Below are 15,000 nucleotides of genomic sequence, written 5' to 3'. Positions count from 1 at the left end.
TCTACTCTTACTACTCTCACTACTTATACTACTGATACTAGATCTACTCATACTACTCTCACTGCTTATACTACTGATACTAGATCTACTCTTACTACTCTCACTGCTTATACTACTGATACTAGATCTACTCATACTACTCTCACTACTTATACTACTGATACTAGATCTACTCATACTACTCTCACTGCTTATACTACTGATACTAGATCTACTCATACTACTCTCACTGCTTATACTACTGATACTAGATCTACTCTTACTACTCTCACTGCTTATACTACTGATACTAGATCTACTCATACTACTCTCACTGCTTAAACTACTGATACTAGATCTACTCATGCTTATACTACTGATACTAAATCTACTCATACTACTCTCACTGCTTATACTACTGATACTAGATCTACTCATACTACTCTCACTACTTATACTACTGATACTAGATCTACTCATACTACTCTCACTGCTTATACTACTGATACTAGATCTACTCTTACTACTCTCACTGCTTATACTACTGATACTAGATCTACTCATACTACTCTCACTGCTTATACTACTGATACTAGATCTACTCATGCTTATACTACTGATACTAAATCTACTCTTACTACTCTCACTGCTTATACTACTGATACTAGATCTACTCTTACTACTCTCACTGCTTATACTACTGATACTAGATCTACTCATACTACTCTCACTGCTTATACTACTGATACTAGATCTACTCATGCTTATACTACTGATACTAAATCTACTCTTACTACTCTCACTGCTTATACTACTGATACTAGATCTACTCTTACTACTCTCACTGCTTATACTACTGATACTAGATCTACTCATACTACTCTCACTGCTTATACTACTGATACTAGATCTACTCTTACTACTCACACTACTTATACTACCAATACTATGTCTACTCATACTACTTACACTACTTAAACTACAGATACTAGATCTACTTCTACTACTCACACTACTAACTAGGTCTACTCATACTACTCATACTACTTAGTCTATTTATTTTACTCAAACTACTTATATTGTTTACACTAAACTTTTATAACACTCCAGTTACTCAAGTTACTTTTACTTAGCTATATAATATTACAAAGCTTACTCTAACTTACACTAACTTAAGCTCACATACTTATACTACTACATGATTACACACAATACTCATATTATTTATTATACTGATATTAAGTCTCACTATACTCGTATGTAAAGTAATTCTACTCATACTTCAGTCAAACTTCCAAAACTATTTATATTACTCATGTTTCTGAAACTAAGCCTACACATACTTTACTCAAACTACTCAATCTAACCTTATGACTCACTACTCATACCACTTGTTTTTCTCCATTTAAATAGATTACCAGCTTGTTGTTAGCTTATTTGTTTGTCATCTGCCCTTTAGGTTATTTATTTTAATGCTTCTTCCCCAACACAAGTAGGCAGTATAAAGTACATACTGTGCATTATGCAGAACACTAGTGTTGCATTTAAAGCAGAGCCACTGTTTTCATCTTTATATCTGTTACATCTGTTAATTTAGTCTCTCAGCAGGAATGTGTCTGACCCTCATGCATATTCATAAGTCATGTTTCCCCTCCACACAAGCTGTTGGAATAAAAACAATGATGCATTTACAAATCAAAGTTTAATTAGGGTTGAATCGCATTCATGAAAAGGGCATGTTATTTCCGCTCAGGAGGAGAAAACGGAGACCGTGACCCCATGTGAAGAAAAAGCGGACATCAGCGGTGAAAATAAGGAGGATGAGAAGCACGCTGAGGAGGAGAACGAGATGAATGAAGAGGTCAAACAATGCATGTCCACAGGGGAGACTGACGTCACTGAGGACGTGAAGGAGGAACCGTGTGAAGAACCAGACGACAAAGATCTGTCAGGGTGAGTGAGGCTTTCAGTATGAGCATCAGTGCATGGCTATGAAGGAGAGAGAGAGAGAAACTGAGGCAAAAATGAAAAAAGAGGGAGAAACATGATCATGAAAACATTTAAAGGGGACCTATTATGCAAAAATGACTTTTATAGGGGGTTTAAACATATTTGTGTGGCAACTGTCTGTGAATATAACCAGCTTCCAATGGAAGAAATGTATTGATTGTTTTTGTTAATATCAGACTTGATATCAGACAGAGTCTGCAGAAACTCTTTAATTGACATTCTCCCTTTGTACAAGTCAACGGAGATGGAAATAAGCCCATTCATTAGTGACAATCTTTCCCTCATTAGCATAGGATGTTAGGGCTCTATTTTGACGGTCCATGTGCAAAACGGAAAGCGCAGGGCGCAAATGCATTTAGGGAGTGTCAGAATCCATTTGTGCTAATATGAGGACGGGAAAATCCGCTTTGCGCCATGCCACATGGTCTAAAAGTGTTGAGCTTATTTTATTAATGATTTATAGGGTTAATGAGTTATATAATAATGAGTATTAATGAGTTATATAAACCAATCAGAGTCTCATCTCCCATTCCCTTTAAGAGCCAGCTGCGTCGCGCCAAGAGCGCATTCGCTATTTACATGACGTAAAGTAAGTTCACTTTCGCTTTTGCTCTCGTGGATAGGGAAACCTTTACACAATTAGCCTAAAAATAATTAATTTCGTTTGTTAAGCGCAAAGATTTGTTTCAAAACTATTTCTAAATTCAGTTCTAATTTCCAGCAAACCATAATAATGAAGTGTGCTCAATATACTGAGTTATTTCCAAATAGACATGCTGTGCCCCATAAGGTCTAAAACCTGCAGGTGGACAAATCTAAGCTTGTTTTTAATAAAACAAATATAAATATGGATATAATAAATAATACTGCTAATAATAATAACATTATACAAAAGCAAATTGTTATGAATGAACTAAAAAAGCCTCCCGAGGTGAAAGATGCAGTGGTTTTTAAATTCATGGAGGCTAGAAAATAATATGTTTTGTAATATTTTAATCCTTTATATTTATATCATATATATATCCCTATTATATCCTATATATATATATATATATATATATATATATATATATATATATATATATATATATATATATATATATATATATATATATACCCTTAATATTTTAATTCTTTTTCATATGTAAAGATATTTGCGTATTGCTCTACATCTTGTGTGTATTAAGCAGTGTGCAAGTGAGGCGCACAACTAACGCGCTCTGCGCCGGACTTTAGACCGGGTTTGTTCTGGTCTAAAGAACAGACTATTACAGTTTCTCAAAATAACAACGCGCCAAAACACGCCTGCTTTTTTAGACCAGAACGCCTATGGGTGCACATATGAGCGCAAATGCATTTGCTATTTAAAAAGCGTGGTGCAACACCTTAAAATGACCTTTGCGCCGAGCTGAAAGTAGCAAATAACAATTGGATCGCGCCTTGCGCCACATTGCGCAGCGTGTATGATAGGGCCCTTAGTCTTGTTTTTGAATCTGCCACTATGCTGACACACAGGTATTTGTAGCTCCACCCTCTTTTGTAAAGAGCACAATCTCATTTCAATTTAAAGCGACAGTCACTAAAACACCACAATTAGGATTAAAGCCTAATATAACTAATGTTGAGTTATACAACATTATTTGTGTGGTATTTTCAGCTGAAACTTCACAAACACACTCTAGAGACATCAGAGACTTATTTTACATCTTTATTACATCTAACCGACTGTATAAAAAAAGTGTATATATATATATATATATATATATATATATATATATATATATATAAAATTGCATATGTGTATATCATAATATTAAATATCATAATAAATATTTTAATATATAAGCACACAGACAGGTTCAAAGCTCCTGAATTCTTTACTTCTGTAAATGAACCTGACAGGATTACTAGAGATGGCGAAACAAAAACTGCTGATGCTTTGAGTTAGACTGACTTCTAGTGATCTACTGTATATCCATTAAAATAAACAACCTCACCTGAACCCTAAATGTAAAATACAGTAAAAACCCTCTAAATCTGTTGAAACGCATCGACTTGAAGGTGGTTTGGTTTGTAGCTGGACATTATTGTACTGTATGGACGCGCGTCCCTTATAAAACGCTTGCCAGACGTTAGACAAAGAGAGCACGCACAGTGTGTGAATCAACGGCCGTGTGTGACTCTGATACAGTATGAGTTGCAGACCTGAGGCAGGCTTAATACTTAGTACTAATTGCTTAATACACCTGAGAAAGAAGTCCCAGTTGATGTGCAGCGATCGGAAATATTAGCCACAGTTATGTCTGTAATTAACAGTGAGTCTGTTTGTGCACAGAGTCTGAATTAACCTGTTCAAACAATCACAGAAAACAGGTAATACCATTACTGCTAGAATTTTAAAATGACGTATTTAAAGGGCCATGAAACCCCCTTGTTTAAGCAGTGTTTAAGTTTTCACACCTCTACTTTGGAAAAAGTCAGAAAAGTGGGCGTGTCCAGCTCTGTTTAGGGGGGAGTGTCGGAGGAAGAAAAGAGGCTTGGTGTGGGAGTGTCTATTTGGGCGCGCTGAATTTCAGAGTCAAAACACACACACACACAAACACACACACACACACACACACAGGGGACAAAGTGACTGTGTTTACATGGACATCTGTAGTCGAATTATTTGCCAAATTATTAAATGGTGGACTTTAACTGCAGTTTGGCTCTTTCATTCAGAGAATTCATTCATGTCCCTCCCGACAAACGTGATATTTGATTCGAGGAGCTGCTCTAAGCGTGTATTTTTCATGCAATGTTTGATACCGCACGGCGAATGAGAGAAAAAAAAAACTCTGCATTTCCCGGAAACTTAGATGCACACGGCAGGTAGTGTCAGAAAGCCGCGTGTGTTATTCACGATAACACGAGGTTATAGTTTGGTTGTAACTGTTAGTGCTAATTTGTTTACACTCGGTGCAATAGTTTGTTTCATACGAATAAAATACGAACTGAATAAACAAAGAGCACTGGTCGCTCACTTACCAAATCTGTAGAGACAGGACAATCACCAGCAACTAGACCCGCGTCTTTATTAAGAGAAGACTACAAGCGAATCCGGATCTCAGCGTTTGCAGATGAGAACAGCTCTCAGGTAAACAATAATCCTCCTTAGACACGTAAGTTATTGTTGTCGAGCGTCGCGTACACTGTTAATCCACACGTGACTCCAGCTGCGCTCTCACAGAGAGAAAATGAAAACAAAACTTAACTGCAGCAACACTTCACGCTTGTTTTGCCAACACAACGTGGCGTCTCTGCCGTCTACACTCTGACAGTAATGAATATTAATGAAGTTGCACAATAGAGCGCGCTGATTGGTTTGAACCAAGCTTTACTCATGCATTAATGCATCACACTGTAAGATGTAATAAGACACACTCTGGCACAGGCGTCCAGTCTGCACGCTGGAATACACGCTATTATCTCATGACCGTGACGCAGCTTCAAAAATTAGTTTCAAACTGGAAGTACGAATTTGCTTGAAATAACGTAAAAACAACCAATTTACACTTTTTAGTCAAATATAGGTGTCCTAATAGTGTTTTTAGCAGTGTGGGACACATATACCACTGTCAACAGCTCAACACGTGTGTTTTGGTCTTTCGTGACCCTTTAATAATTAAATTAAATAATTATAGTATAATATTTAAGTTAATTTTAAGCCACCTGCAGGATCCCACCGGTTGAGAATCCCTGGTTTCCCTTCTGAAAAATCCAGCTTAAACCAGCCTAGGCTGGTTGGCTGGTTTTAGCTGGTTGTTTTAGAGGGGTTTTGGCCATTTCCAGGCTGGTTTCCAGCCATTTCCAGCCTGGTCTTAGCTGGTCAGGCTGGAAAATTACCAGCCAAATCCAGATAAAACCAGCTTGACCAGCCTGGTTTAAGCTGGACATAGCTGGTTTTGGCTGGGCTCCCAGCTTGGCTAGGCTGGTCAAGCTGGTTTTAACTGGTCATCTCCCAGCCTGACCAGCTAAGACCAGGCTGGAAATGGCTGGAAACCAGTCTGGAAATGTCCAAAACCCCTCTAAAACCAGCCTGGTCAACCAGCTAAAACCAGCCAACCAGCCTAGGCTGGTTTAAGCTGGATTTTTCAGCAGGGTTACCCTACTTTATTATGGTTCAAAAATGCTATAGTGTTTAAAAAATGCTACAGTATTTTTCATGTAGGTATTGAGAATAACTGTTTCTGGTGTGCTTTTGCAGTCCTTTTTCATGTGCAAACAACAACATTGTACACTAGAAGAAGTTGAATGTAATAAGAAATGCATAATAGGGCCCTTTATGTGTAAATACATCTTATTTTGATGTTGGATACAGGATGGTTGTGTGTTGGTGTTATCTGGAAGGATGAAATGCTTATTGAATCTGCATGTTGGCTGAAATGTTGGCTCTTCAGCTTGCTTTTTTTTTCTCTCTCTCTCTCTCTCTCTCTCATTTCTCTTGTTTTCTCCACCAGCAGAATGTTTGGTTGTAAGCCTTTAAACACATCTCCAGCAAAAAAAAGCCTCTGTTCTTGTTTTCATTGTGCTTTTTACTTAAATTAAAAAAAGAAATATCAATGTCATATGATCAATATTGAGTAAAAATGAGCACAAATTAGATATTACACTATACACACACACACACACACACACACACACACACACACAAAAGTGCTTTCTTAATTTTTTTAGATGAGTCAAATAAATTTTTCTAGACACCTCTAACTAAATTTTGAGGCGCGAAGGAAGTGGATTCTGATACGCGAATGAAGCTGATTTTGATGCGCGAATGAAGCAAATTTTGACGCGCGAATGAAGCGGATTCTGACGCGCGAATGAAGTGGATTCTGACGCGCGAATGAAGTGGATTCTGACGCGCGAATGAAGTGGATTCTGACGCGCGAATGAAGCGGATTCTGACGCGCGAATGAAGCGGATTCTGACGCGCGAATGAAGCGTATTCTGACGCGCGAATGAAGCGTATTCTGACGCGCGAATGAAGCGTATTCTGACGCGCGAATGAAGCGTATTCTGACGCGCGAATGAAGCGTATTCTGACGCGCGAATGAAGCGTATTCTGACGCGCGAATGAAGCGGATTCTGACGCGCGAATGAAGCGGATTCTGACGCGCGAATGAAGCGGATTCTGACGCGCGAATGAAGCGGATTCTGACGCGCGAATGAAGCGGATTCTGACGCGCGAATGAAGCGGATTCTGACGCGCGAATGAAGCGGATTCTGACGCGCGAATGAAGCGGATTCTGTCGCGCGAATGAAGCGGATTCTGTCGCGCGAATGAAGCGGATTCTGTCGCGCGAATGAAGCGGATTCTGTCGCGCGAATGAAGCGGATTCTGTCGCGCGAATGAAGCGGATTCTGTCGCGCGAATGAAGCGGATTCTGTCGCGCGAATGAAGCGGATTCTGTCGCGCGAATGAAGCGGATTCTGTCGCGCGAATGAAGCGGATTCTGTCGCGCGAATGAAGCGGATTCTGTCGCGCGAATGAAGCGGATTCTGTCGCGCGAATAAAACGACTTTTGACGCGCGAATGAAGCGGATTCTGACGCGCGAATGAAGCGGATTCTGACGCGCGAATGAAGCGGATTCTGACGCGCGAAAGAAGCGGATTCTGACGCGCGAAAGAAGCGGATTCTGACGCGCGAATGAAGCGCCAATGAAGCGCCAATGAAGCGGGATTTGACACACAAATGAAGGGGATTTTGAAGCACATTTTGATGCGCGAATGAATTGAGCAAACTCAAATGTTCACGTGTCTATTTACGTGTGAATAGCGCAATTTATCCGCGAATTCTGCGTCTGGTGTAAACACAGCATTATATTGACAACACGTTCTGATACTGCGAGGTGCATCGCTCTGCATTTTTTTATTGACAAGGAAAAAGAAATGTGCTGCGCTTTTTATGTTGCTAGGCAACCACTGAATTAGCTGCGTATTGTGTGCAGGCGCTGCTGTTGATATTGTTGTAACCGCTTGTCTCCTTAGTCGTTTTCACAACACAAACACTGCTGCCACATTTAAAGATCCCCGCCTCTGCTTTCATTTGATTTGAGAATGAAAAAGACGCGACTGATGTAGCGCACTTTTTCCGCTCAAAGTTGACTTTTTCAGCCGCTCCATAAGCAGTGCACAAAACGCTCACAGCCATTAGAAAACCATTCAAAAAAAGCATGTTCAATGTGATCAACTGCCTAAGTCAGTAGTTCGAAGAGTCGGTCCTGAGTTATTCTGGCACAGTTTCCTCTGTAATTCTTTATTGTGGAGTGTTCAGGTGTGACTTTGACATCCTCAAGAGCGCTACGTTGCTAGTTTTACACTGTCCTTCACTGTTTACACTGTTTCCCGATGCTTTCTGCTCTCATATCATGCCTGTAGTGCTCCTGCTGTGTTGTGCTGATGATGTTCTGTGGATGAAAACAGACCAGAAGGTCATGACCAGCTTTGGATAGAGTTGGGAATCAGAAACTTCATTAAAAGTTCACATGAAATCAAAACGAACCATATGGATGTTGTTAGCTCACATTGCTAGTTTTGTGTTGAACAATTCATCTATGCAGGTCATTAAGAAACAAAAATAGTCTGCTCTACTAATCTAAAAATAAAATCTGAAAATGCACTGTGTGTTTTCAGTTCAATTCTCAGATTAGGTCTGCCTGATGTGGTGGGTGGGGCTAACATACTTAGCCATGCCCCTCCAGCTTTCAGTTGGGCAACAAACAGAAACAGTGAAGAGGGGTTTGATAGGGTATAACAACTCCCCAAACCCTTTCCCCCATTTTTCTGAATGAAATGCCTACTTTACTACATCCAATCAGCTCCCAGTAGAAAAAAAAACAAGCCACGCCCACTGTTTTATCATTTAATATCCCGTTTCTATTGGAACTGCTTCACACTACGAAACAAAAAACAGACACAGCTTCAATGCTGACTTTAATGGTGCATAAACAATCCACCAACCGTGCAAGCTTTAGAATTGACTAAAGCCCTGCTCACAATGTGAGATTTCAGCCAAGATTTTGTCATCTGAGACAAATTTGGGAAATCCTAAAAGATTCCTGAAATCCTAGGCTAAAATCTGTGATCTTTGATTGTTGGTTTGACTTGTTCCCAGACAGCCGCTTAATGCCCGTTGCGATTAGAGTAGTGCCAGAAGATTTCAGACAATTTTCTGCTGTCTGACAGCAGCTGTGATGAGCATCAATCCAAGAACCAATAGGATCCCAGAATTTGATGACGCAATCCATCGACAATTTAAATGACCACGGGGAAATGTAGAAAAAGACCGTATTTTCTTCCAGGTTTTATTATTAGGACACGTTGTGTGCAAAATTGCCGCTACAGATTGTTTACGTTTGCTGTGAAGAATCATTTCACAACGCGGGATAGTGAAAGTGTCACGCGTAGATAATGTCAAACTCCAAGGGCATTTTCTTTCGTGTTTGGCGCATCTTCATTATCGTTCAGTCTGACTTTATGATATGAGATCTTACAATGTTTCCATCCAAAAATGCGAATAAACTTTATGCGCAAAACTGGAATATCGCATAAAACATGTGCGAGTCAAGCCGAACAAAATCGTCACTTCTTGATTACTGGCACCAAATATCAAAAGTAAAAACTGAACTTGCTGCAGTAGGACAAGCCGCGTCAATCTTTTCTTCATCGAATAAATGACTTGCGCCTCAGAAGGCAATCCTGACATGCAGTGGATGCGCTTTGGCGTTTGAAGGTGTCAGACGCGGAGCACAGATGCTCTTGATTCTGGAGGTCATTAATAATATAATAACACTACTACAGAAAAGGTAAGGCGTTTTAGATGACCAAAACAACATTCCAGATGGTTTACAGTGTGCTCAGCCTGCTGGTTTGTCCATTCACACACATTTCTATCATCACATGATCTCTTATAACAAAATCACATGACCTTTTTAATGCGAATGCTGGAATTTGTTCGGTAAAAGTGTTTCCATCGTAGTTTATGCACATCTTTTTTATCGAATAAAAGGTTTATCCTGCTCAGTTGTGCGCACATGTTTTTTATGCGCATTTTCAAAATGTATGCGCATCATGGCATTTCCATCAACCGTTATATGCAAAATGTGCATAATAATAGGTGGATGGAAACGTAGCTAGTGTGACATGGGAGCCATGTTCATGCATCTAACATGCTACAATCGTTCAGGATTTTACAAAATCGCAGTGTGAGCCAGTCTTTAGTCTGACTTGCTCACTGGTTTTCTGCACTTTTGTTTAGTCATATTTATATATGAAGTCAAATAATAGATGCGCAAAAAACTAATTGGATGCCTTTATGACTTTCTTCTTTGAGCGCGAATGACGTCGATCTAAACTTTCTGCCGTACAGCACGACTACTAAGTGTTTAGACTTTTTTCTGTTTCAAGCATGTAAAATTAATTAATAAATATGGTTTACCCAGCCAGGAGCTTGATTATGACATAGTGCTTGTTGTTGGTGTCCCGAGGGGAAATTCTAGTGCCGACACCGGACAACAGTTCATCAAACTTGGCTTGGCTCAGTCTGAAGCACAGCTGAAAGCCTCCAACATCCAGCTCCAGTTTTTGGAGGAGTTGCTGAACTCACAGAGCTGGGTGCACCTCTGAAAGATCTGGTGGACTTGGCAATGAATCTATGCTGTTCTTCAGCCTACATAAAGAGCAGCTATTCTCTTAATAAAATCCATGTTCGCCATTTAACAACAAAGCTAGAGTCACAGGCTGAAGCCCTGCTAATGACGTGAATCTAAGTCTATTGTAAAGGGAATTTAATTTGTGAATGAAGCACTTAAATGTGATGTTTACGCATCTATTTATGTGCTAATAGCATGAATTATTCACGCATGCCACATCTGCTGTGAACACAGCATTAGAAACCTGCAGATATCCTGCGATGTAAATGCAGCTTTATTCACAAATATTCATTTATTTTCAACTGCTTTTTCCGGGGCCGGGTCACGGAGTAAGCAGTTTTAGGAGAGAACCCCAGACTTCCCTCTCCCAAGACACTTCATTCAGTTCTCCCGGGGGGATCCTGAGGCCTTCCCAGGCCAGCCGAGAGACATAGTCCGTCCAGCATGTCCTGGGTATTCCCTGAGGCCTCCTCCCAGTGGGACTGGAACACCTTCCTAGGTAGGCGTCCAGGAGGCATCCGAAACAGATGCCTCAGCCACCTCAGCTGACTTCTCTTAATGTGGAGGAGCAGCGGCTCCTCTCCGAGCTCCTCCCGGGTGACAGAGCTCCTCATCCTCATCTATAAGTGTGTGCCCTGCCACCCTGCGAAAGAGATTAATTTCAGCCACTTGTATCCGAGATCTTGTGCTTTCAGTCATGACCCAAAGTTCATGACCATAGGTGAGAGTAGGAATGTAGATTGACTGGCAAATCGAGAGCTTTGCCTTTCGGCTCAGCTCCATCTTTACCACAACAGGACCAGTACATTGACCGCATTACTGCTGCCGCTGCACCAATCTGCCTGTCGATCTCACGTTCCATCCTTCCCTCACTCGTGAACAAAACCCCAAGATACTTGAACTCCTCCACCTTAGGGTGAGGACTTTCCTCCAACCTGGAGATGCAACCCACCTTTTTACGGTGGAGCACCACTAAGTGCGGTTCAAAAACCCCTTATCAGTAAAAGAGCATCCAGGACCGTGATATTGCACGGAATGGCGCAGCCGGGGCCCCACCCTGGAGCCACACCTGGGGTTGGGGCTTGTTTGCGAGTGCCCGGTGGCTGGGTTTTCTCCCATGGAACTCGGCCGGGCTTAGCCCGAAGGAGCAACTTGGGACAATCCTCCTGCAGGCCAGCCACCTACAGGGGGAGCCAAAATGGGCTGGTGCATTGTGGAACGCATCGTAGTCAAAGGTTTTGACCAACGACAACACGATCGTCAGGCCCAAATATATTATAAAATCTAATTTTATGTGATATTCCAGTTTTGCGTATCTAATTCACCTCTTTACATGGAAACACAACTACCGTACTTTGGGTGCTTTCACACCTACACTTTTGTTTTGAATCGTGTCTCGATTGCCCAGTTAGCGCGGTTCGTTTGGCATATGTGAACAGTGCAATCGCGTTCTGTTCCGCGCCAAAGTAATCGCTCCGAGATCGCTTGAATGAGGTGGTCTCGGCTCGATTTAAACGAACCCTGGAGCGGTTCGATTACAGTGAGAAAGCGATCCGATCCGAGCCCGGTTATATCACAGTGTTTTATGGATATGTAATAGGCTTACGGCTATATGAAGAGAGAATTATGAGTAGGGCGGGAAGTTTCGCGAGTCTCCGGATACCCGCAAACGAGTGATGATCTCCCGGTAATCTCGCGTCTCCCTCCCGGTCCTCAAATAGGCTACGTCGCGCACCCTTCTGACCCCTCCCCACCGCATCTCTCCTCAGACACGTCGCGCGCACACCCTGTCAATCACCACCAAACCACCACCTCTCCTGACAGCTGAGCGGGACGCTGCAAAATAAACCCTGACACTCTGACCAATGTGAGGAGAGTTTACTCACACGTGACTTGTTTTAGCTCTTTTGGTCTGATTAGAAACTTTGCAGTGTGAAAGCGAACCGCACCAAGAGCAAAGAGCAACAATGTAACAATTGTAATCTCTGTTTCGGAACAACTGAATCGATTCACAGGTGTGAAAACACCCTTACAGTACTTGCAGACGATCGATTACACATGATAGCAGAATAATTACTCTCAAACACAACTTAAAAAACAGAGCAGTTACATTAATAGCGATTCCCAGCTCTACCGATGCTCTTTAAATGAAATCTGGTTGCATTGGATTCATTTGTAAGCTTTGGTCTCTTTTTGATTAAACTCACCCGACTAATATCCCTCTTGTAGCTGTGATTCAGTGGTTTTCATAGATGCTTTGTCTCGATGGTCATCCTGCAGTGATGGTTATCCCCTCCATGTTTATTTATTTGTTTGTATGGTTTGGCTCAAATTGAAGCAGATGTCTGTGTGGATCCAGGGTCCTGCCGAACACCAGCTCAGTTGTTGCATCACTATCTGAGGATTGTTTTCTGCTCACTAACTAGGTTGATGGTTGGATTGGAGCAGACTTCAGTGTGCCGTCTAGCTGTCTAACTGGCTTTCTCTCTGCTCTCTAACGCCACTGTGATTCGCTGAGCTTTGCTGTGACCTCTTGCTGCACTCTGACCCTTTAACCTTTGACCCCATCACACGCACACTTCCCCAACTCCAGCTCAAAGTCACATTTGAAGCATCTTTAGGTTAGACAAATCTACTAATCCTCATGCTGGTCCTCACACATGTGACAGACTTTCTTTTGTGGAACGCTAAAGAAGACTGAATGTTCATCTCTAAATAATGACCGCAGGCTGTCAAGCTCCTAAAACATTTATGTATTTTTTTATTTAATATTTTAGAATATGATATTTTTATTTGTTGGTATTGAAAAAAAAACAGGATTTTTTTCAGGATATATGAATATATACACAGTGGGTACGGACAGTGTTCAGACCCCCTTAAATGTTTCACTCTTTGTTAAATTGCAACCATTGCCATTGCTTTTTCCTCGTTAATGTACACACAGCACCTCATACTGACAGAAAAACACAGGACTATTGACTTTATTGCAGATATATTAAAAAAGAAAAACTGAAATATCACATGGTGTTCAGATCCTTTGCTGTGACACTCATGTAACTCCGCTGCTGTCCATTTCTTCTGATGATCCTTGAGATGGTTATACACCTTCATTTAAATTCAGCTGCGTTTGATTATACTGATTGGACTTGATTTGCAATGTCACACCGCTGTCTATACAGCTCACAATGCATGTCAGAGCAAATGGAAATCATGAGGTCAAAGGAACTGTCTGAAGAGCTCAGAGACAGAATTGTGGCAAGGCACAGATCTGGCCACGGTTACAAAACATTTCTACTGCTATTAAGGTTTTAATAGCACAGGTGTCATCATAATCCTTAAATGAAAGACATTTGGGATGACCAGAACCCTTCCTAGAGCTGACCATCTGGCCAAACTGAGCTATCAGAGGAGAAGAGACTTGATGAGGGAGGTAAACAGTAACCCAAAGATTACTGCGGCTGAGCTCCAGAGATGCAGTCGGGAGATGGGAGAAAGTTGTAGAAAGTCAACCATCACTGCAGCCCTCCACCAGTTGACTCCTATTGGCAGAGTGGCTCGACAGAAGCCTCTCCTCAGTGGAGTTTGCTAAAAAAAAAAAAAAAAAAAAACCTGAACGGCTCCACGATGGTGAGAAATATGATTCTCTGGTCTGATGAGACCAAGATAGAACTTTTAATCTCAATTCTAAGCGGTCTGTGTGGAGAAAACCAGGCCCTGCTCATCACCTGTCCAATACAGTCCCAACAGTGAAACATGGTGGTGGCAGCATCATGCTGTTGGGGTGTTTCTCAGATACAGGGACTGGTTGAAATTGAAAGAAAGAAGAAAGTAGAGGAATGTCCTGGACCAAAACCTTCTCCAGAGTGCTTAAGACCTTAGACTGGCCTAAGGGTATACCTTCCAACAAGACAATGACCCTAAGCACACAGCTGAAATAACGAAAGAGTGACTTTAATACAACTCAGTAAGTGTTCTTGAATGGCCCAGCCAGAGCCCGACTTAAAGCCGATTAAGCATCTTTGGAGGTCAATGGAACTGCCTGAAGAGCTCAGAGACAGAATTGTGGCAAGGCACAGATCTGGCCAAGGTTACAGAAACATTTCTACTGCTCTTAAGGTTTCTAAGAGGCACAGAGGTCTCCCACCTCCTTAAATGAAAGACGTTTGGGATGACCAGAACCCTTCCTAGAGCTGGCCATCTGGCCAAACTGAGCTATCAGAGGAGAAGAGACTTGATGAGGGAGGTAAACAGTAACCCAAAGATTACTGCGGCTGAGCTCCAGAGATGCAGTCGGGAGATGGGAGAAAGTTGTAGAAAGTC

The 15,000-nt window shown here is 41.5% G+C and overlaps 1 protein-coding gene across 8 annotated transcripts in view; it reads left to right on the top strand.

The window, feature by feature from the left end:
• arid4b (AT-rich interaction domain 4B) overlaps positions 1–15,000 on the top strand; it is a 137,777-nt gene that overhangs the window by 92,807 nt on the left and 29,970 nt on the right. For all 8 annotated transcript variants that reach the window (XM_073920338.1, XM_073920337.1, XM_073920334.1 and 5 more), the window contains one exon: positions 1,733–1,932. In XM_073920338.1, the coding sequence (XP_073776439.1) occupies positions 1,733–1,932 (200 nt within the window). The remainder of the gene's footprint in view (positions 1–1,732; positions 1,933–15,000) is intronic.

Source organism: Danio rerio, chromosome 13 (assembly GCF_049306965.1).
Source record: "Danio rerio strain Tuebingen ecotype United States chromosome 13, GRCz12tu, whole genome shotgun sequence".
Taxonomy (NCBI): domain Eukaryota; kingdom Metazoa; phylum Chordata; class Actinopteri; order Cypriniformes; family Danionidae; genus Danio; species Danio rerio.
This window is presented reverse-complemented; position numbering and strand designations above follow the sequence as displayed.